Here is a 24272-nt window from a genome sequence, read left to right as displayed (position 1 = left end):
TGACCAAGATGCGGGGCCAGCTGTCCCAGAGAGAATCCCATCCCGCGCCAGGCCGGGGAATGGGAGCTGCCGCGGTGGGGGGCAGCGCGCCCGGGGTGGCGTGCCGCTTCACCAGCTCTTGGGCAGTCCCCGCCGCCCGGGCGCGCGTGTTTACCTGGAACCAGGAACACGTGCTGCCGGGCGCCAACCCCGTCCCCGCAGTCCACGCCGGCGGCCATGCCGCCCGCCTCTTCCGGGGCGCCGCAGGCCCAGCGCTGCGGGCCTCAGTCTCCCAGCCCCGCCGAAAATGGCGGGAGAAGGGTCTGTTCCGGGTGGCGCGGCGCGCTGAGGGACCGGCAGCGCCCGGGAGGAGGCCCGGGGGCCGAGTTTCGTTTCGTTTCCGGGACCAGCCTGCTGCTGGTGTTACGTTTTTAAATTTAGCGCCAGGCGAGGCGCTCTGAATGCCGGCGCAGGGTCGCCGGCAACTGGAAGGGGCCGCGGCCTCTCCCTCGCAGCTCCGCTAGTGGTAGGTGCTCACAGCGCGCCGCAGGGCGCCGAGTGACGCGGCGCGGGGCGGGGTCGTCGGGGCCCCGCGCTTTGTCGCTGCACCCAGCGGCCCTCCGTGGTCTAGCGAGCGAGCTAGGACTGGGTCTGCGTGGTGTGGGCCCGGACAGCGGGTGACGCCCGCCACACCGCCAGGGCCGGAGGACTCTCCTGGAGCTAGTCCGTGTTAGGGACATTAGCAGTCACGTCGGAATCCGAATCCAACTCTTAGGCATGGTCCTCAATTATTTGTGAATATATATTGGTCATCAGTTGCATTCTATGTTGCTATTGATGTCAGAATATATGTGCATTGTGAGTTATAAGGGATGTCCTCAATTTGGACTCCGTCCTCATCACTAAAAGAGGTGCACAGTTTTAGGCTCAGAATATGAATTTGTTGTTTTGGAGAACGCTGTAATGAGGTAAAAATTTAGACATTTATTTAAAAAGTTAGAACCATGAAATTTGGGGGTTTAAACTTTTAAAAATAACATTTTAATTGAAAAGTGATGTTTGGTACATGGGTTTTAAGAAGAAAGTACATATTCCTTTCATACTTTAGAGAAAAGCATGGGCCAGGCGCAGAGGCTCAGGCCTGTAATCCCAGCTCTTTGGGAGGCCAAGGCAGGCGGATCGCCTGAGGTCAGGAGCTCGAGACCAGCCTAACCAACATGGTGAAACCCCGTCTCTACTGAAAATACAAAATTAGTTGGGTGTGGTAGTACACATCTGTAATCCCAACTACTACGTAGGGAGGCTGAGGCACAAGGATCACTTGAACCCAGGAGATGGAGGTTGCAGTAAACCGAGATCCCGCCACTGCACTCCGGCCTGTGCTACAGAGCTAGACTCTGTCAAAAAAACCACACACACACAAAATCCACGAAAACCTAAATTTCTTTTTTTTCTTTTTTTTTTTTTTTAAAGAAAAGCATGATGTCTCTCTTTTATCCCAGATCCCAGGGGTAACTGTTAACATTTCTTGTCTATTCTTGCAGAATTTTTCCATGCAAAAACGAGTTAATATCTTATTTTTGCACAATTGAAAGAATAATATACATAACTCATGCACTTTGCTTTTCATGTTTAATCTTGAAAGTAGTTAAATTTAGCAGCACTAAATTTATCTCGGCCCTCTGAAAAGGTTTTTAACTTCAAACCTGTTTCCCATGGGGTGAGGCAAATATGCTGCAGTTGATTGCAGGACACAGCTGGTGGAGAAGAGGCCTTTCTGGCTGAGGAAAGGCGCCTCTAGCCAGTTTTGGGGCAAGGAGCAGCAGATTGGTACCGCTCTGATCTTCACTCTTGCCCAAAACTACGGTAGAAGATGCTGTGGTGTATAGCGCAAATCCCCAGGTACACCATCATCTTACTAACAGCTACAGAAGCACCCCATTATTCCTACAGAAGCACTACGTTATTCCTGCAGGATGGGATCCAAAACCCCCAGTGAAGGCCTAAAACTGCAGATAGTACCAAACCCTCTATATACTGTTTTTTCCTTTGCATGTATATCTATGATGAAGTTTAATTTGTAAATTAGGCCCAGTAAGAGATTAACAACAACAATAATAAAATAGAACAATTTTCACAATATGCCAGCATCACTACTCTTGCAGCTATTAAGTGGCTCATGAGGAGTGACTTCTGCAGTGACTCATAAGTGACTTCTGCAGTGTGGATCCGCTGGGCGAAGGGAGAATTCAGGTCCTTTGCAGGATGAAGCTGGATGGTGCAAGAATTCACACCACTCAGAACACTGCACAATTTAAAACTTATGAATTGTTTGTTTCTGGAATTTTCCATGTAATATTTTTGGACCAAGGTCGACTGGGGGTAACTGACACCTTGGAAAGCGAAACTTCGAATAGGGGGAGCTACTGTACATGAGAAATGTTACTCATTATTCCCTTGCTCAGACATACATACCTGTTTCATTTTTCTCTGATCCTTTCCAGCCCTTGGCTATATGAATGTGTATTTTTGTGGTTGTTGTCACAATTTAGACTATTTTGTCTGCTCTTCTCACTTAACATTGTCAGAAGCATGTGCCCCTTCATATTGAGAGCTATCATTCTTAATGGAGGCATGATATTTAACACTGCTGGTGTACCAGGATTAGTTATCCATTCCCTAGTGTGCAGTATTTAGGTTATTTCAAGCTGTTATTATAAATAATGCTACAATGTGTATTGTATATGGGCCATGTATACAGAAGGTTGACACAGTGATTGATGTACATATACAAACAGATGCTTTGTATCTAAAGAAAAAAATTTAGATGCAGGAAATTATTTTTAGCAGAATACCATGTAGGTAAATGTAAAAGGCATAAAGAACAACATGATGTATTTTGCAAGGATACATGTGTATTTAAGACCATGTCAAGCACATAAAGAAATGGGTGTCTTTACATACATGTGGCCAACAAACATGAAAAAAAGTTCAGCATCACTGATCATTAGAGAAATGCAAATCAAAACCACAATTATATACCATCTCATGGCAGTCAGAATGGTGGTTATTAAAAAGTCAAGAAACAACAGATGCTGGCAAGACTGGGGAGAAATAGGAACGCTTTTACACTGTTGGTGGGAATGTAAATTAGTTCAACCATTGTGGAAGATAGTGTGGTAATGCCTCAAAGATATAGAGCTGGAAATACCATTTGACCCAGCGATCCCATTACTGGGTGCATACCTAAAGGAATAGAAATCATTTTATTATAAAGATACATGCATGTATATGTTTATTGCAGCACTAGTCACAATAGCAAAGATGGAATCAACCCAAATGCCCCTCAATGATAGACTGGATTAAAAAAATGTACGTATACACCACGAATACAATGCAGCCATAAAAAGGAATGAGATCATGTCCTTTGCAGAGACATGGATGAAGCTGGAAGCCATTATCCTCAGCAAACAAATGCAGACACAGAAAACCAAACACCGCATGTTCTCACTTAAAAGTGGGAGCTGAACAATGAGAACACATGGACACAGGGAGGGGAACATCACACACTGGGGCCTGTAGGGGGAGGGTGTTGGGGGAGGAGATCATTAGGGAAAAGAGCTAATGCGTGCTGAGCTTAATGCTTAGGTGATGGGGTGATAGGTGAAGCAAACCGCCATGGCACACGTTTACCTATGTAACAAACTTACACATCCTGCACATCTGCCCTGGGACTTAAATAAAATAATAAAAAACAAACAAAAAATGGGTGTCTTTAATATGGAGAGGAATGGGAGAAAGGAATGGATAAGGAATGAGGGGCAGGAGAAATTAAATGAGAGGGCCAGGCTCATACAGGTAATGGTCACTATACTCTGTGAATGAGAAAACAATGAACTCTGCCCTCTCTGTAAATAATTTCCTTTATCGTTAAAAAAAATTATGTAAGTACCTTTTTGAAAAGGGTACCATTACTGATAGACTGACTCCAGATCCCTATTGTCTTCAAGGTAAAGTCTAAGGTGCTAAACTTTGAACACATGGCCCTTGAGATCCGGTCCTGGCTGGAATCCCCAGCTACAGTTCCCACTACCTACGTCGCTCTCCATCCAGTCCACAGTGTGGCCACAAGGAACTGCCTGTGGTTCTCTCCTCTGTCACATCTAGCACTTGGTATTGTGTCCCCAGTGCTGAGGCCATTCTGTTCTACACAAGCCTCGTTCCTTCCTTTGTCCCTTACCCTTTAGCACTGCCAGGACAACTTTCACTGATCCATCAGGTCTCACTAAGTGCCTTCTCTTCCTGCCTCCTAATACCCTCCCCAAGAATAAGTGAGATGCCTCCAATTTCACCAGCTAGAGGAACCAGTCAGTTCCTTGAGGGAAGAATAGCATCTAGTAATTCACCACTATTTTGTCAAAAAATAACAATGGCTTCACTGAGTACTAACTATGCTGAGCACTGGACTGAGCAGTTAATGCAAATGACCTCTTTCAGCCCTCCAACAGCATTAAGGGTAGGTATTATTGAGTCACCCACATTTTACAGAGGAAAAATGTAGAGTCGAGAGAGATCAAGTACCTGCCTATGATGACATGACTAGCAAGTGGCTGAGCAGGAATTCCAACCCGGGCCTTAGGACTCCAGAGATTGAGCTCTTCACCTTCCTTCCCTCCCTGGTGTCCCCATGCCTGGGACAAAGTAATATGGAAACATAGCATGTGTTCAGCAAATATTTTTTGAGTAAATATTTATGCAGATAGCTAGGCAGTCGTGGCTTGTGGTATTCCCAATTTTATAAATCAAAACAAATTGATTATATCCAGTTGATCATAAAATAGTCTGTGAATTACTTGCAGTGCTAGTCTGTACTAGTTAGTCTAACAAGAGACAAGCAGGTTGTTCTTCAAACAATAAAAAGGGAGCAGCAACTTTAACACCTCTGAGTAGAAAATTTGCGACTCTTCTAAATGCTGGAAACAATAGATGTTTGGTTTTTAGTAAAAAGAGAAAAAAGAAAAACTGGGTGGAGCACAGGAGAAGAAGTCAGTGCCAAATAACCTTTAGGAATGCTTAGTGGTAATTAGAGCAGACATTGTATCAAAGGTAGTGGAATAATATTTTCTCCTCTATATTATTAGAAACCTGTAAGATTGCTTCTTTCAAAACAAAATTAAAATTAAAATCCATGTTTATCACCATTTTTCTCAGGAGAAATGGTTGTTCTCTTTTACCAAATTTTCCTGCCATCAAATGCTCATCGAGTGGCAATAGAGAAAGCACCACAGTCCTCAAGCATCAGATTGGGAGAAGAGTTCGCTGTCAAGTGCATCAACTATGTAGAAAGGGGACCAGGGAGTATGAGTAGCACTGAATCATTTTTTCTGGGAAGAATATTCCCTTTCTGTTCTCTCGTAACCAACCCAACCTAAAATTGAACTGTAGTTGGCAGTGTGACAAAAAGGCACACATAAACCTGTGAGCTCTGCCCATTATAGGATAAGAATGACTGAAGCTATTGAGGAAGGAGAAAGGGCAGCCCCTGACACCCAGAAGCTGGCCTGGCTCTCATAGGCAGACCCTGTGATTCTCCTATTAGACATGAACCATCTCACAGAAAACCAGCCTCTGACAAGGCTACTTTGAGACTATGATTACATAAGACCGAGCAAGGCCAATTCATAATTTTGTCTAAGCACAGACAAAAGCAAGTCACTGTACCACCCACGAAATACCAAACACCCTATCTCTTGGCCAAAATGAGTGCTACTTCTTTACCAATGACAACTTTATTCTCACTATAATTTCCCCTTCCTATAAGAGTAAGTGAGATCCCCCATTACAGAATTACTCCGCTTTCTAACAGCATCCAATCTAGAGGGAATCCCTGCTGCCTTTGACTCTGCCTCAAATCACCCAATCAAAGCCCAGATCCTATAAGGTCCTTTCTAACACCCTCTTACTGAAACACCCGTGATTCCCGTGACGTGTGTTCTCCCTCGCTGCAACAAGTAATGAACCAAACGTGTTCAACTACAGGTGACTTCCTGGCTTCTTGGCTGAAGAGTATTGATGCTATGTTTACACATTTCCATATGCGTATATGTGTGTATAGAGTTATAAGTGTTACATTTATTTATATAAAATCAAGGTAACTAGAAATTCAGGCAATTCAAACTCCAAAGTATACTTTTCTGGCTGAAGAATCTGTAGAGACAGACTACCAGAATTAAATCAGATAATCAGATAATTACATATTTTGCTGCCTGGCACCCTAGTAACCATCATACAATTCATATAATTTTAATAACTTGATGTCCTAGTTATTCTCACCTAATTTGCTTTTATATATGCTATTAATATTTTCTACAATGCAGTGTGTTTGAGATTTTTTTCAAGCTATGCATTTTTTAACATGATAATAAATGGAGAAATCAAAATGTTGGTTACTTTAAAAAAATTGTTTTTCGAAGCAGGATATAAACTTTTATAGAAAATATGATCACAGGTAAAAAGAATAATAAGAATAAAAGGGTGATTACTAAAGTCTAACCATAGTTGCACTTGAATCATTTCAACTATGATATATTTTCTAACATTTTTAATATTTTTAATTTGATGGTGGAAATACTATTAATTTCTGGTTTCATTTTACCCTGTTCTTCCTCTTAGGTGCCTAAACAATGATATCCTGATTTGCTTTTGGTAAATCTTAATTACTTTTACCAACAGTCTCTACAATTAAGAGGCTTAAGGAGACACGCATTACTAAAATCAAAGCTGTTCATATCTGCTGCTTTCTCACTGTAAGTAAAATACTCTTCAAATAGTAATAAGATATTTTATTAATTCATGCTAATAAAACATCTGTAAAACAGGAAATGCAAGTACTAAATATGGTTTGTTGCTTGCCAAAGATTAACAAATTTTTCTGGTAATGTGAGCATTTCACCCAATGTTTTGCTTAAGAGCAAAAACAGGTAATATTGACTGAGTATTTAAAGAGAAAGTGTTGTAACTTCTACAGAATAATGTCAATTTCATGTTGACTTTTGCAATTATGTTGATCCTGAAAGAGCAACATTTCTGAAACTTAGTCTTCTTCATTTGTTCACTACATATCTCTAATTATTTGAGAATGTAATTCAATTAATAAACAGATTATTCTTTAAAAGTCCTTATAATTTCTCTATTTTTAGCATAAACATGCAGCACATTTAAAAAAATTTCTTTATCAAAACCTTTAGGCAGAGTAAATGAGTCTTTTGTATTTCTTATTAAGATTATACTAGAGGTGAAGATTGTAACAAAGCAAGCATCCTTTTTCTGGATTTGGAAAGAAACCAGAGATTTAAAAAGGATTTAATATTGAGTTAAAATGTAAAGGATTGCTCTGTACTTATAGACTACAATATTCGTTCTGTAGGATTAATTTTGAGTTAAAATGTAAAAGGATTGCTCTGTACTTAAGGACTACAATATTCGTTCTGTAGTAATTTCCATAGCAATGGCAGTAATTGATTAAATTGTAACTAAATTGACAAAAAAGTGGCAAGCCTATAATGAAACAGACTCCTTGTCACCTGCTTGTGGATGGGCACTCTCCAGACATTGCTATCTAATTAAAATGTGGATTAAGATTTAGAAAATTAAGAAGTATGAACAAGCTATGGCATAACATTTGTGGTTTCAGAGTTAAACACTGAGTTAAAAGGAGCTTTATTGCTGAATTGATGTTCAAATTGCTCAGACCGTAAGTATAGACTGGGACAAAGAAGGTATAAATTTGGGGATAGAAGAAAAAAATACTTTTTTTGTTTTTTACATTATCTGAACAGTAGAGGTTAGGACAATGATTAAAAGGAGTGGCCAAATCTTTAGACATCCCTTGCTGAGCTTTTGAGCATTTTTTGTTTGTTTGCTTGCTATTTTTTGATGTCAGTGTATTTGAAGTTGCCTCCGTTTCTTATTTCTAACATCAGCTGTGTCTTCTCTGAGCAAACATCCAAATGACATTACTGTGGTAACCATGTACAACTCAGAAGTGATTTTCTACCATTTTTTCCAGGAATGATTTATTTAATAATAAACTCTTGAAAAACAGAAGCTACTTTACATATGCTTCATATAGCAATGTCCAGATCAAGCTATCATTTTTGGAATCAGTACACAAAGGCATTGTTGACTTCATTAGGTGCAAATAGCAGCCTGCCTTTCTGGGTATGCTGGACATTTTCAGGCAGGAAATAATGAGATGGCCCAAGTACATAACACTCCTGCCTCAGCAGCAGAGCCAACTCCACAGTTTAGTTTATTCACTAAATGTGGTAACTCCAGCAGGGGCGGGGGCACCTCTGGGCCCATTGCACTGATCCTGTTACTTTTCTTCCTTAGTTTTATGTTGTAAACCAACTATCCCCGAGATTTGTTTTCTGATCTTTTTTTACTATTTCATTTTCCATGTTGGATAAATAAGTTCAGCAGAAGCACATGTTTTGATGATTTTGCCTAGATTTGCCACATTAAGACTATAAATTGTAAAGAGACTCCTTTTTTTTTTTTTTTAAAACTTTCAATACACTCTTCTGGGATGAATTCCTAGAAGTCAGTAGAAGCTGTTGCTCTAATATCTTGTAGAGCCAGATGGGAATGGGCCCTATAAGGAGGAAATGTAAAAAGAATGGCTACTTCAAATGAGAGTTAGAAGTTTTTCATAAAAGACAGGACATAACATAAGAATGCACTAGAATCTCCTGTAAATTTGTATTTGATGCTTGGCCAGTCTCTTTTTCTCTCTCTCTCATGATCTAGACCAATCTGAATTAGCTCATCAATATTTATTGATACCTACTTTGTGCCAGACACTGTTCTAGTTGCTTGAATTACATCCATAAATAAAACATATTAAAATACCTACCCTCCTGGAGTTTATATCTAGTAGAGGGAGACAGACAAACAATACACGTAATAAATACATTCTGCAACGTGATAGAAGGTGGCTGGTGCTGTGGAGGAAAGAAATACAGCAGAAAAAGGAGGTCTGTGAGAAAAAAGAGGAGGGTTGCTGTTTTAAATAAAGTGGTCACAGTGGACTTCATAAAGAAGCTAACATCTGAGCAAAGACTTGAAGGAAGAAAAGGAGTTAGGTGTGTGAATACCAGAGTGAAGAGTGTTCCAGGCAGAGGGAACAGCCAGTGGAAAGGCATTGCAGCTGCAGCCTGCATGGCACGTTCAAGGACAGCAAAGGAGGCTGTGAACTGAACAAGAGGGAAAGAGCAGTAAGAGGTAAGGCTGGAGAAGTGAGGACCTCACGTGCCATTGGCAGGGATGAAATGGGCTCCACCAACAGGCTGGCCAAGGGGTGGTAAGAAAGCATATGTGTGTATAGGAGAACAACTTCAATCATTATGCAGCCAAGGGCCAAATCTAGAACAACTTCAGTTGCAATAAAAAACCTGAAAGAAGCCTGGGGTTTCTCAAAATGTTTTTAATGTAATCCACAGTCAGAAATACATTTTTAGGATGACTTTGCAGTCACACAAAAGATACACACATTATTAAAACAAAGGTTTCATAAACCTACACACGTTGTGCCCAATGTATGCTAATATCTTTGGTACTATTCTAATCTATTAGGTTTCTTTTCTTTATTCAACCCTAATAAAATCTATTAAATTGATTTTATAACCTAATAATGACACTTCAAAAAGCATTGCTATAGGCAATGTGATCATTTTGGCTATACGCTAACTGGATAACATAATCACATCATTGTCAACCCTGAGCACACTTTGGCTAAAAACCACATTGGGGCTAATTACTTTAAACAGAGAACCACCATTAGCTCATTAATCAAAATACAATGTATATATAAGATATTCTGCTTTCCTGACAGCTGTCATTATGTAAAAATATTGTGTGGGCTGGGTTACCATGAGGAAATGTAAAACATGTGAAATTCGGGTACATCATTTCTGACAGGCAGCCAATATTTATGGTAGTTGGCTAAAGAGATTTTACTTCAAATAAACAAATGTTTAATGTTTCCATAAACACATAGACATGACCCTAATTAGTAAATTTATTAATAGATTTTGGTTCATTATCTCCACACCAATCTTTAGATATATTTATTTTTAGAAAACAGTGAAAACTTTACAGCCGTGTCTCAAAATATTTTGAGAGTTTCTTAAAATGTTTGAAAGCAGCATGATTTTACGAGTGTATAAGCATTGGTACTTTTCCAAACTGTTAAATTGCCCTTTCAAAACTCAAAATTCATTTTCAACTAGATTCTGGTTTTAGATATTTTTTTCTGCTGCAGAAAGTTCTTAGATTTACCATAAGATGGGTTCAAGTTTTTTAATACAGTCATGTACTACATGATGACATTTCATCAACAACAAACTGCATATATGACAGCAGTCCTGAAGAATATAATATTGTATTTCTACTGGACCTTTTCTATGTTTGATATGTTTAGATACACAAAGACCATTGTGTTTCAATTGCCTACAGTATTCAGTACAGTAACATGCTGTTCAGATTTGTAGCCTAAGAGCAATAGGCTACAGCATACAGCCTAGGTATGTAGTAGGCTACACTATTTGGGTTTGTGTAAGTACACTCTATGATAATCATGCAACGACAAAATCACCTAATGATGCATTTCTCAGAATGTGTCCCTGTTGTTGAGTAACACGTTACTGTAGATCCATAAGAGAAACCTTAAAAGCATACTGTCTTAAGTATAAGAAAGTTCCAGAGTGATACGTAAACTGTGGTATGATTTACATAAAGAATATGAACACTTAAAAATGGTGCATATTGTATATGGAATTTATGTAGATATCCCATGACATAAACATGTATATGATATATATGTGTATATGAGATATGTTCATTATATATATTTCTGTGAATATACATATATATTATTTTTAAACTTGCCAGGAAAAAAAATGTCCCTGACTTCAGAATAGTCATTACTCTTTGGAAGGGAAAACAGGCAATGGTACAAAGGCATCAGTCACCTCTATCTATAATATTTCAAATTTTAAAAGAAAATATTTAAAGCAAATGTGACAAAATTTATCTCTACTTTCTGTATGTTTCAAGAAGAGCTTACTTCCTTATAGTCAGTACTGTAGATAGTCATTTATTTTCAAACAGAGACCAGATATAAAACACAACACCATGTCTTTAACTTGTAAAGAAGATAAGCTGGGAATACATGTTTTTAAAAACAGTTATATGGTGTGGACACAGTTTTCAGCGAAGAAAGCCCTAGTTCCTGTTTTCACTTAGGGTTGTGATAAAGGGAACAGACTTGAGTGGCAGACAGAGATTTAGGTTAGATATTAGAAATAACTTCATATTTCTGCAAGACACTTAAGACTGCCTGGGGATTTTGAGAACAAGAACTTTGCTGAAACAGCTTAGGCCCTACCCTACTTGGAACTAGAAGAGATTATCAGTGTCCTAGTGGTCCTTTAAAATTTGAGATTCTGTCTGCCATTTCTATAGGCATGAAGATCTTAACTGATCTACTCAGACTCTACAGCAAGGCAGAAAGAAGGAAGTGGAAGAGAACTAAAACAAACAAACAAAAAAACTTGGTCCTCAGCCATCAAGAGCCTGTTCTAACATTAGAAGCTAATGGTACTCTAACAGGACAGTGGCAATGAAGGCCCTGGGGAGGGGAGGAAGGCAAAGAGGGCACCACTTCACTTGTACTCCAGTTATTTCTATCCATCAATCAGTAAGCTTGTAGAGGAGCTTTCATCTTCCATATGTGCAAGATGCTCTGTAGAATGCATGTAAGAAAGAAAAACATCATTGCTTATTCTTAAACAGCTTATAATCAAATTTGAAAAGATCCACACATTAAATACTGAAAAAAACAACCTGTAACACAACAATTGGTGGCACAGTTGTGAAAGCAAGAAAAGGTAAGGACAATCAGTATGGGCTAGACTCATCATGAATGAGAAGGCATTTATAAAGAGCCCCATAGGTTGAATGGAACTTTAACAGTCATGGGAAAGTTGATTGAGAGGGCATTTCAGATATAGGCTAAAACCTATAAAACACAGGCTAAAACCTGAGGGAGGAGTACTTCTGAATATCAGAGCATGTTGTTAAATGGAAGTTTCTGGCTATAGTGCAGATGTTTTAGAGAATGCAGGAGGTGATGAAGTGAAATAGCTGAATAATTGGGGGTCACAGATTGCTTTTTATTTATTTGTTTTTAAATTTTTAATTTTTGGGGGTACATAGGTGTATATATTTATGGGGTACATGAGAAATTTTGATACAGGCATTCTATGTGTAATAATCGCATCAAGGTGAATGGAATACCTATCATCTCAAGCATTTATCCTTTGTGCTACAAACAATCCAATCATCCTTTTTCAGTTGTTTTTAAATGTATGATTAAATAATTATTGACTACAGCCATGCTGTTGTGCAGTCAAATACTAGGTTTTTTTCATTCTTTCCAACTATTTTTTTTTTTTACCCATTAACCATCACCACTCCCCGCCACCTCCACCACTACTCTTCACAGCCTCTAGTAGCCATCCTTCTACTCTCTATCTCCATGAATTCAGTGATTTTAATTTTTACCTCCCAAAAATAAGTGAGAATATGCAAAGTTTGTCTTTCTGTGTCTGGCTTATTTCACTTAACATAATGACCTCTGGTTCCATCCATGTTGTTGCAAATGACAGGATCTCATTCTTTTTTATGGTTGAATAATGCTCCAATGTGTGCATGTACCACGTTTTCTTTATCTATTCATCTGTCTATGGACACTTAGGTTGCTTCCAAATCCTGGCTATTGTGAATTGTGTTGCAATAAATATGGGAGTGCAGATATCTCTTTGATATACTGATTTCCTTTCTTTTGGGTTTATACTCAGCAGTGAGATTGCTGGATCATATGGCAGCTTTATTTATAGTTTTTTTGAGGAACCTCCAAACTGTTCTCCATAGTGGTTGTACTAATTTACATTCCCACCAACAATATGTGAGTGTTCCCTTTTCTCCATATCCTCACCAGCATTTGTTATTGCCTGTGTTTTGGATATAAGCCACTTTAACTGGGGTGAGATGATATCTCATTGTAGTTTTGATTTGCATTTCTCTAATGATCATGATTTTGAGCACCTTTTCATATGCCTATTTGCCATTTGCATGTCTTCTTTTGAGAAATGTCTATTCAGATCTTTTGTCTATTTTTAAATTGGGTTATTAGATTTTTTTTTCCTATAAAGTTGTCTGAGTGCCTTACATTTCCTGGTTATGAATTCCTTGTCAGTTGGGTAGTTTGCAAATATTTCTATGGTTTTTCTCTTCATTTTGTTGATTGTTTTCTTTGCTGTGCAGAAGCTTTTTAACTTGATGTGATCTACAAAATACTTTAAAAATCAGCCAGAGAATTCTAAATTTGAGGACGGCAAAAAGAAACAAGTGTCTGTTCTTAAGTAGGTCAAGGATATATTGAAAATGACATTTCAAAGTCTTCTTTAGCCGCAACTTTCACAATTATTTCATATGGATTCTGCACAAAATAAAATTCATCTTGCTATTTATGCTTTTTCATATTAAAATGTAGGGTGTTTTGTTAACTGGCTACTTGATTATTTTATAACACACTTAAGAAGCCTAAATATAATCAGATAAACTCAACATCAGTAGGACAACTGATGCTGAACCTTAACTTGGAGCTTTCAACTTTTTCCCAAATGGTTTGTCCTTTAGATTTTCACTGCATCTGAGCGCTGTGAGCTAGTTATTTCTCAGAAAACACCAATAACAGTAATAACACCTAATATGGCAAAAATAAAAAATTCTGACGTCTTAACTATAGACTCTTAACAGTTTTATTTCAGATTCCCAATACAGTGTTTATATAATGCTCATGTGCCATAGAGAAGAGGTGCTGGAAATGAGTGTGCAGCCTCAGTGTACCAGGACAGCAGGTCAAGCACAGAACTGAAGCCTTGGGCTCTGTCCTATCTCTAGGTCTAGTCTATTGTTTCTTAGTCATTTCCCCATTGTAGGTTTACCTAAAAAGAGGGGATTAAGCTGAATAAACTAAAAGAAAACCACAACATTTTTCAGCTCAAACTTTATAAAACTACATTTGTTCATGTTTTGGGAGTTCCAGCATGAGCCTAGCTTGACATTATAGGGCATAACAGGGCCTATTTGTCAGGTGGGTAGGAAAAGTCTAGTTGCATAATTCTCCCAAGAATTCTCTTGGGAGAATAACCCACTAAAAGAGTTGAGCTCACACCCTTGGGTCAACCATAGTGCTCTAGCACTGGAAAAAGAGGACAACATTGAGTTATATTGTTTACTACTCAGAGCTTCTTCTGGCCCAGTCCCTGGGATTAGTAGTTAAATTCTAGGAACATTTCAGAGACATTGGAGTACAAATTACTCATAAGACCACTTAAATTAATTAAGTAGTTTCACCTATGAGGAATCAAAATACCTGACTCAAGCTTGTGTATGCAATAAGAACATTTATCTGCCTCACTGGATTTCAAAGGTAGGGCAGCATTAGTTTCATCCTAAGACTGGTTCTCCTTGTGCTCACAATATGGCTGCCAGTGGCCATGGGGGATATATACTTCCTGGTTTACAATGTAACGTGAAATATGAGTCTTTCCTTTTATTCTGCTTATTTCATCTCGGATTATGGTGCCCGTCCCTGTACTAATCTCAGAGGGTGGAAGACTGCCATTGGCTTCAACTAATTAGGTTCTATCCCCAGTGATCCAGATATGGTCAGTTTCCTCTGAGGTATTTGGAAAATAGGTAGTTTTCTGATAATTACTTCGGTTCTCTAAAGTACTAATGAATATTTTGCAGAAAGTGAACACCTTCCATGACTCTGACTGGTGTCTAGGCTGGTGGGAAAAGAGAGCATCTGCTGGCTGATGAAATAAACTCAGCTTGAGGACATCAGAGCAGGAAGTTGTTGACAAGCACGGGTGTCTACAACAGTCTTGGAAGAGCTGAAAGTGTTACTGGCGGTGAATCTGTATAGGTCTGCAGCAACCACAGTTCTTGCCTTCTCAGAAGAAAGAATTTGGCTCAGGGACATAAGGCAGAGTGAGAGACTGAGGCAAGTTTTAGAGCAGTGGTGAAAGTTTATTAAAAAGCTTTAGAGCAGGAATGAAAGGGAGTAAAGCACACTTGGAAGAGGGCCAAGCAGGCAACTTGAGACATCAAGTGCACAGTTTGACCTTTTGACTTGGAGGTTTATGTGCTGACATACTTCCAGGGTCTTGGGTCCCTTCTCCTATGATTCTTCCCTTGGGGTGGGCTGACCACATGTGTGCTAGTGCTTGGGAGGGGCTGCATGCGCAGTGTGTTTACTGGAGTTGTACGCATGCTTACTTAAAGCGCCCTTCTCTTACCAGTTGATTGCTCCTAGAAGGTCATATACCAGTCAAACTCTGCCATTTTGCCTCTTAATGCGCGTGCTTGAACCCACTGGCCCAACTCCTGAGATCTTATCCGGAAGCTGCTGATGACTAGTTTCAGGTGTTTTCTATCTATTGAGAGGCTGCCTTTCCCTGGCACCTGGGTTTATCGTTCACTGCTATTGACTTGGGCTGAAATTACATGTTCCATGCAGCTGGAAGGAAGTTGCCTAAGAAAAGCTATCAAACACATGTGAGGATTGCAGACTACAGCAAATGTACAAGTGATGAACCTGCTGGCTGGATATGAGATGAATGAAAATTCAAGACATATATTTGGACAGACCTCTAGAGATCTGGCAAAAATAAACAACAGCAGACACATAAAAAAGTGTTTTTCCTTGATTCGTGGTATAATTATTCTTCAAACTATGAATCTAACCCATTTCTTGATAGGTGAGTTTGAACTGCAGAAATTCCGGTTCAACTTTTACCTCTTCTGATGGCATCATTTTAATGTTAATGCATGTTGATATATGTCTCCTTTCTTTAGCAATAGGACTTCCTTGAGCTGATTAGAGTAGCTGTGCCATCAGCAAAAACCTTACCTTAATGCACTACTTTAAAACCTTAACAATCTTAATGCATCTACTTTGCATGTAAACAGGGAGCATGGCTGTGGCCTAACTGAATTTCTATGCCTGTAAGTGTGGTTTCCTGAAAAAGAAAATGAAACCCTGTCTCCTTGTCTTTATAGCATGCATGCATGCTTTTTTTTTTTTTTTTTTTTTTAATCTGTGCGTCTGAGTCACACTGAACAATGCTCTTTCTACTCCAAAGGGGGAAAATAAGTTAAATTTATGTTTCATGCCTGTAAGGCATTTTAAAGTTAATCGGGCCCTTTGGGCCTAATTTAATTTGTGTAAGATTGCTGTTGATGATTAGAATAGCTATTTAAGATTTTTGTTAACAGTCTGTTACGTGGACTTAATGGAAGCACTCCAAAAGCAGTCTGTTCACTTTCCCCTGTCAAATTCAGGTTACAGAGCCTTCGCAGATGTGAGTAGACATCAATATGAAAAGGGGATAGAACACAAATTAAAATCAGAAGTGTACTCAAACTGCCAGTGTTGAGCTTTGGTTAAAAACATCTGTCACATAAAAGCAAACACTCAGAGCCGTTATGTCTTGTAACAGTTGTCTTTATTTTTCATATCTTTGGCATTTTCATCATTTTATGTTAGTGCTGTCTTTGGAATTTTTCATACAAGTGATTGCTTTTTTAACATCACTGATTTCTCTACACAAACATTTGTAAGGCTTTTGTCCCAACACTACAAAGAGAGAATGCCCAAGCAGAGCTGGAATTCTAATGGTCTCATAGAATCTGAAAAATCGGCTGACCAGGGCAGAGCACTTTAGTGAAGTGAATGTATTTGACTCATCCTGGCCAATATTAGATCAAACTTTCCCTTTGATTCCTGCTACAAGGTTATTTTTCGTCGTTTCAAAATTTACAGCTACCATTCTTATTTTACAGATGGCCATGATCATAAGAAGCCCAGGTCTCCCTTTGGTACAATCAAGGAGATTTCAGGATGCTCTTGAGTCACTCTCCTGATATTTGTTATAAATCATATATATTTTTTTCAGAGTTAAGACTTTATTTCTCTCATTACTTTGTTTCATAGCTTTTACAGTTTCATTCCTTTATTCTGTTTTCATTTTCTGTTTTCCAGGCGTTGTATTTCAAAACCATGGCCCTTCTATTTCCTCTTTCTTATTGTTTTTCTATTCCGTGTCCGCTTCTGCCTTCCTTAATTTTCTTTCCCTTCCTTTACTCTCATTTCTTTTACAGAGTGAGTGATTTCTGTGAAAGCTTGGCAAGTGTCTCATGAGCTCCCGCTAAGGATGCAACTACCAAAGGCAAGATCAAGAGACAAATGAGCACCACCTCCCCCAGCGCCATGTTCCCCTGCCCGGGAAACACCACCTGCTTCCTATGTGGCTGGAGGGGTGGGGACTCTGCACAGCAGCGAAGATGTTAGAGATTACAGGCAGATATTTTGCAAATAATCTTTTTTAAAGTTATTGATTCATGTAAGTGGAATATAAGATTTATGTTAATCCTATTCCTTCAATCAGAAACCTCTAATGTTATACTGTTTTATGCAGTAGGTAATTTACATTAAGAAAAAGGATTTTTAAAAAAACTAATAGGAAAGTTTGTGGATCATCCCATCCCAGTCCACTTTCTTTCTGGTCACCCCTGACTGGTCACCTCAACCTTCTGCTTTCTTATGCTGCCATTTGCGCCATGAATGACGTTATATCAGTTCTCTCTTTCTCTTTGTTCAGAACAAAATCCCTTTTATAGTAAAGTGGAGAAAATTCTCGATGCCATGAATGCTGAGTGAGACTCAAATACAAAGGCCCTGCAATCACATTTCCCCCATAATTAATTATGTAATTATAAAGCTTTGTCAAGCCATTGTATTCCCCCTCAAATATATTTTGAAGAATTTTAAAGCTTTTGTTTCTATACCCCTGACAATAATGATAGAACACCCTTACCTCTCCTATTTCCACGTGTCTATCACCTTTTTAATAATACTCTTGATAAAAACATGAGATCACTGATATTAAAGTAGAAAGGTCTTGCAGCTTTTTTCCTATTTACTTTGATTTGTGGAATTCTAGTTTGATTGTGGGCATCCTTTATACGGCTTGCTCCACCCTCTCCTGTGGAGCTGTACCAGCTGTGACTCCTGTTTTAAGAACTATGTTCTCTTCTCTGTTGCAGACCTATGTTATATTTGCCTTAGTGCATGGGCTGCTGGTCCATGCTAATAGCTGGCTCTCAGGGGAAAAAGAAAAACCATCTGTGGCATCTGCCAATTTCTGTGGTGTAAATACTCTCAGCTCTGCCAATTTCAAGCCATCAATTTGACATTGCTGAACCCAAAGTTGGCAAGGGGTGTGCCCAATTGGCTTTTGTGAGCAAGTAAGAGTTGTCTTGGGGATTATTAAGCTACTCAAGAAGCATTTGCCTACTGGCACCCACTGCTTTTTTAATGTACTCTGGGAGGAGAGGGTATATAAAATAGTGCTCTTGGCTTAAGGGGTTTACATTCTAGCCAGTGAGAAACAGTCCAAAGCAATGACCAGAGAAAGCAGAGTGCAACAGTGATCCACAAACTCCACTGAAGGGATTCAGAGCAAAGCCCTCAAGAAAGGCACTTTAGCAAAGAAAGTGTGTTTAAAGGATGCAGAGGGTTTCATGACATGGAGGAAAAGGGGAAAGGCATTCCAGGCAAGGGAAGGCTGGAAGGTTGGAATAGACATGGAGTGTTCTTAGAAGAGACAAAACAGTCTCAGTCACTGAGACTGCCTCATGATCCAAACAGGAGGTTTTTGGTACTATGACAGAATATTCACTTCCCTGTTTACCAGGTACTTTTACACACATATTTCTTTTGATCCTTCCTATAACTGTAGGACATTGGTAGAATATAATAGGTGTTATTATTATTATATTCACTTAGCAAAAAAGTATACTTAGAAAAGTAAGAAAACTAAGGGAAGTTAAGGGCCCTTGTGGACCCTTTTAAGCCAGGCCCAGAATGCTGTCTCCCGAGCATTGCACCCCAGTCTTATCACAGCCCAGTCTGCTCTGAGGACCCTCATTAGGCAGTCCTTCCATACAGTAGCCTCTCAAACTGCAAGACCTTTCATTGCATGAGCAAGATCCATTTTTCCTTACAATGAAACTGAAGAACTGCCTCAATGGCTTTACAAAGAAAAGCAAAGTCTATTTCTCTTCTAATGCCTGTCCTGAAAAGGGCTTTGGGGGCATGGTGCAGTGGAAAAGTCACTGAGCTGGGTATCAGAAGAGCTAGATTAAGGTTTGGGATCTGATTCAGGTTTGGGATGTATTGGAGAGCTCTGTGATATTGGGCAGATGGCTTAACATTTCTGGGTTTCCGTATGTCATACAGAAACTGATGAGTTTACTTGCATGGCCTCAAATGTTCCTTTTATCCCTGAAAAGCTGCACTTCTATATATACTAAAATGCCAATCAAGAACTATATCATTACATGGGCCTCCAGAGAAGCCGGGGAGCCTAGAGGAGTTGAGTGTGTGGAAGGTTGAAGCACAATTACCTTACAAAATAATTTAATTGAAGTTGTTGGATATTACTTTCTCAAGATGGGCTTTTTTTTTTTTTTTTGCCTGGGTAAGAATGCAGTGACATGAACATGACTCATTGCAGCCTCAACCTCCCAGCTCAAGCAATCTTTCCACCTCAGCCTCCTGAGTAGCTGGGACTACAGGCATGTGCCACCACACCCAGCTAATTTTTTCTTTAAATTTTTTGTAGGGGGGGTCTCCCTATGTTGCCCAGGCTCAAGATGGCCTTCTAATGGAGCCAATATCTATATATTCATTCAACATATTGCAAATAAACTTTGGAAATAAACCAGTTATGTGAAATAGAGAAGTAAATAAATTATTAAATGAATGGCCTTACTTTATTCTTTCTCCTCTGCAGGCTTCTGTAAAAAACTTGAGACAACTCACGATGAAGTGCTCTGTATCAGTCAGGGTGATATTGATTGCAAGGGACAGAAACCCAATCAGAAACTCACTGGAGTCATGAGGAACACTTATTGGCTCAGATAACCTAACCATTGGATGGGCAGGGATGTATCTGGTTTGGGAGCAAATAGTACCAGGTGCTGAAAGTAGCTGTCTCAGACTCTGATCTATCTGTCTTTCTGTGTCACATTTTTTCACACCTTGGAGGTTGTGGCCATCTGGCTTATCACTGGTCAAGAAGATGCCTCCTTCAATAGTTCCTTGATTTCAATTTGAAATAATGCTAGTGAAAGACTCTGGCCTTTGGCAAACACCATGGCAATGGTCTGAGAGTGGCAGAAGGCAGAGGTTGACTGCATTAATAAAATGATAAGGTTGGGTTGGGACAGGTGGGGAGAAGGGTTTATCTAAAAGAAGGTGCTGCTGCTACCAGAAGAGGGAGTGTTTGGGCTGGAGGGACAAAATAAAACATGTCCACAACAAATACATAAATAGAATCATTAAATAAAGCGGGATGGGATGGAAATGAGCAGGGTTTGTTGTGTAAGAAAACCTAAATTAATTATGGTAGCTTCAGTTTAGCTCTCACATATGTGAAAGTCAAGGTAACACAGAGAAACTTATCATTTATAAACAAAAGGAAGCAAACATTCTCCTATGTGTAAACTGTACTATGATACTAAAATAGGTTTACAGGAGTCATTCAGTGGACAACATCTTCCATAGTGATTTTCAAAAACGATGCAAACAATTTTTATTCTGTAATATCTTATGTCAAAAAATTATATTTAGAGCATAATGTTAGCTCATATTTCTTTTAGGTCTTCATGGTGTATTTAGGATGATAAATAGGTATATCTGGGGAGATAAATCCAGGTATATAGCTTTCAGATGATCAAATCTATTAACACATCCAACTAATGGACTATTCATGATACCACATTTTTATCAATGTGTAAACGTTATGTTTGCTCTCATTTTGAACTTTTTGTTTGTGTAGAAGACTGGAATGATCATATTATGTGACACTGTGTTGAAGAGAGTCACTAAGAAAGAGGTAATGTCAAGTTACAGGGAAAGTAAGAAAGACTGGAACACACTGGGACTGCCGTAAACATAAAAGACAGGCATTCAGAACAGTAAAGAATTGTACTCAAATTGTTTGAGTACAAACTGTGTGACACTGTGGCACTGTGTTAGGGAAACCAAATAGTGTATTCATTGGCAATGTCTTTTATGGATACCAGGAGATATTGTTAGTCAGCTATAGTGCAATTATTGTTGATTTGTTTGGTGTATTCTTAATTTATTGAATGTTTTGAATTGTGCTAGTCCAAGTTCTAGTAAATACTAGAATGTATTTGCTACTCAAGTATTCCAGTAAATACTAGAAAGTATCCAGCATATTCCAGAAGACGGAGAGTCATTGACTTAGTAGACAATGAAAATTGTTACCTTAGTTGAACGAATTTCAAACTGTATGTGTTGTATCTCTGGGGGCAGAGGGGAGAAGAGTGACTCCATCACAGTCAGGTAGTTTCAAATGTATCTGTTGTGCATATTTGACTTGCACATGATTGACTTTTAAAAGAAATTGTCTTTAATTCAAAACAAAACACCTTGAAAATCAGTCTTAGACTGTCACTTTTATTTTTCTAATATCTCTTAGTATTCCTGGACTTTCAAAATTGTTCTATTAAGGAAATTCTCAAACATCCAAAAGTAAAAAGACAGTATAATAAACCCCATTTACACAATATTCAAATTCAACAATTTTTAACATTGTGTTTTTCTTGGTTTTAAAAAATATTTCACATAACTGATCCAAAGGAATTTTTTACACATAATATCACCATAGAATGTTAGACTTTTTTATTTGAAAAAAAAAACCTGATTATAAATATTGCACATTCATAAGAGGAGTTTTCAGGAATTTGACAGGGCACACCTAGAACCACCAGGGTGGTGCTCAGGACCCACCAGGTACACCAAGGACCCACCAAGCACAGGTCCAGCCCCAGTTGTCCATCTTGTTTTATCTATTATTCACTGTTTTTGATATCATATTGCTTTTATCCATAATTATGTCAGTAGTATATAAATCTAACAGATGAGGATTTTTAAAAGCCACAAATCCACCATTCCATTATCACATCTGACAAAATTAACATTAATTCTATTATTTCACCTATTATGCAGTCCATGTTCAAATGTCCCCAATTTTCTCAAATATAAATATTTTACAGTCCTGTTGAAATCACAGAATAAAGTCCACAAATTGCATTTGGCTAAAATGTCTCTTAGGTATTTTCTAATCTATGAGAGTTCCCACTTCCCCACTTTTAGTCATTTTTTTGTTTGTTGAAGATATTGATTCATTTGTCCTATAGAACTTCCGGCATGCCAGATTTTGCTGATCGCATTAGATTAACCAACCCATTAATCTAATAACTTGTTCCTTTGTATTTTTCATAAGCTTGCTGCCTAAGTGTGAAGCTTGCTTAGATTCAGATGCATTTATTTTGGCAAATACTCCATAGGTAGTATCATGTGCTTCCGATTGCATTCCATCACGCGGCACATGAGGTCTTGTGGTCCCATTTTTAGAACTGTTAACATTGATCAAGGGTTAAGTGTTGTCATCTAATCTACCCTTTCACTAGTGTTTTCCTGAGCCTCTGACAGATGTTTCATTGAAAATGAGGTCTGGCGTGCCCATCCAGTGGAAGCATTTTGAATTTTTTATTGATTCTTAAATGTCCTTTCTCATGGAAGCCTTCGTGCCATCCAATTAAAATGGCAACTCCCTCCTCTCTATTGGCCTTCTCTGCTTTTTTCCTTCCTCCATGGAATGTATTAGTATTTTAATCTTTTATAAACACATTACTTATTTCCCCCAACCATTGTATAAGCTCCATGAAGACAAGGATTCTTGTTTTTTTAATTAGTAGACTTTATTTTTTAGATCAGTTTTAGTTTTAGAGAAAAATTGAGTAGAAAGTACATAGAGTTTCCTTATATGCCCTTTCCCATCTCACCCTAACCCCCCTAAATTTCCCTTATTATTAATATCTTGCATTAGTGTGGTACATTTTCTACAATTGATGAACCAATCTTTATGCATCATTAACTTAAGTTTACTCTTTGTTTCGTACAGTCTTATGGGTTTTGACAAATGTATAATGTCATGTATCCATATTATAGGATCATATAGATGATCCTAAAAAATCCCCTATGCTCCACCTATTCATCCCTCCTCCCTCCATCCCTGAACCACTAGCAACTTCTGATCTTTTCACTGTCTCTATAGTTTTGCCTTTTCTAGAATGTCTTACAGTTGGAATCATACAGCATGTTGTTTTTTCAGACAGGCTTCTTTCATTTAGCAATATGCCTTTAAGTTTCCTCCACATCTTTTTGTGGCTTGACAGCTAATTTCTTTTCATTACCACATAATATTGTACTGTCTGGATATACCACAGTTTAGTTATTCATTCACGTACTGAAGCCATCTTTGTTGCCTCTAAGTTTTGATAACGACGAATAAAGCTGCTATAAACATTTGTGTGCAGGGTTTTTTGTGGACACACATTTTCAACTCGTTTGGATAGATACCAAAGATTGTAATTGCTGGATTGTATGGTAAGACTACGCTTAGCTTGTGAGAAACTGCTAGACTGTTTTCCAAAGTTGTTGTACCATTTTGCACTCCTACCAGCAATGAATAAGAGTTCCTGCTGCTCCACATCCTCGCCACCTTTAGTGAAGTTTCTGTTTTGATCTTTTGCCCATTTTTAAGTTGCGTCGTTTGCTTTCTTAATGCTGTTTTAAGAGTTCTCTGCATATTTTTGATGTAAATCTTTTATCAGATGTGTTTTGTAAATATTTTCTTCCACTCTGTGACTTGTCTTTTCATTCTTTTAACAGGGACAGTAGAATTTTCAAAAACTCTGCTTTGTTTTCTGTCTTATCTCGAGTGCCTAGAACAGTGCCTAGTTTATAATAGCTGGTCAGTCTAGTGAGTGCTTGCTGAAAGTGGTCTATATGCCTTAGATACAGCTAAGAACAAAGTTGACACTTGATTGTAAAAACGAAAGAGCTGATCCAATTGGAGGACTATTCCCCTCTTCACAGAATTAAAGCTTTCATTGACCAACAGTTCTGATTTTATCAAAACATTCATACAATTGGAAGTCTTTCTTTCAAATTGGAGGTAGTCTTAAAATAATCTAATTTTTTTACAGTTAAGACC

General features: G+C 38.6%; 1 protein-coding gene and 1 long non-coding RNA gene across 6 annotated transcripts in view; one reads left to right on the top strand and one right to left on the bottom strand.

Moving 5' to 3' along the window:
* RNASEH2B (ribonuclease H2 subunit B) overlaps positions 1-539 on the bottom strand; it is a 63817-nt gene extending 63278 nt beyond the window's left edge. For all 5 annotated transcript variants that reach the window (XM_015121100.3, XM_077974386.1, XM_015121098.3 and 2 more), the window contains exon 1: positions 155-539. In XM_015121100.3, coding sequence (XP_014976586.2) covers positions 155-218 — 64 coding nt within the window. In that variant the 5' untranslated portion in view covers positions 219-539. The remainder of the gene's footprint in view (positions 1-154) is intronic.
* Positions 266-17999, top strand: LOC144336341 (uncharacterized). Its single transcript, XR_013408006.1, has 3 exons — positions 266-505; positions 6652-6785; positions 17278-17999. It is a non-coding gene; the product is annotated as an uncharacterized LOC144336341 (long non-coding RNA).
* The last annotated feature ends 6273 nt before the right edge of the window (positions 18000-24272 follow it).

This window comes from Macaca mulatta, chromosome 17 (assembly GCF_049350105.2).
Source record: "Macaca mulatta isolate MMU2019108-1 chromosome 17, T2T-MMU8v2.0, whole genome shotgun sequence".
NCBI lineage: Eukaryota > Metazoa > Chordata > Mammalia > Primates > Cercopithecidae > Macaca > Macaca mulatta.
The sequence above is the reverse complement of the archived record's forward strand: the minus strand, read 5'-3'. Positions and strand labels throughout refer to the sequence as shown.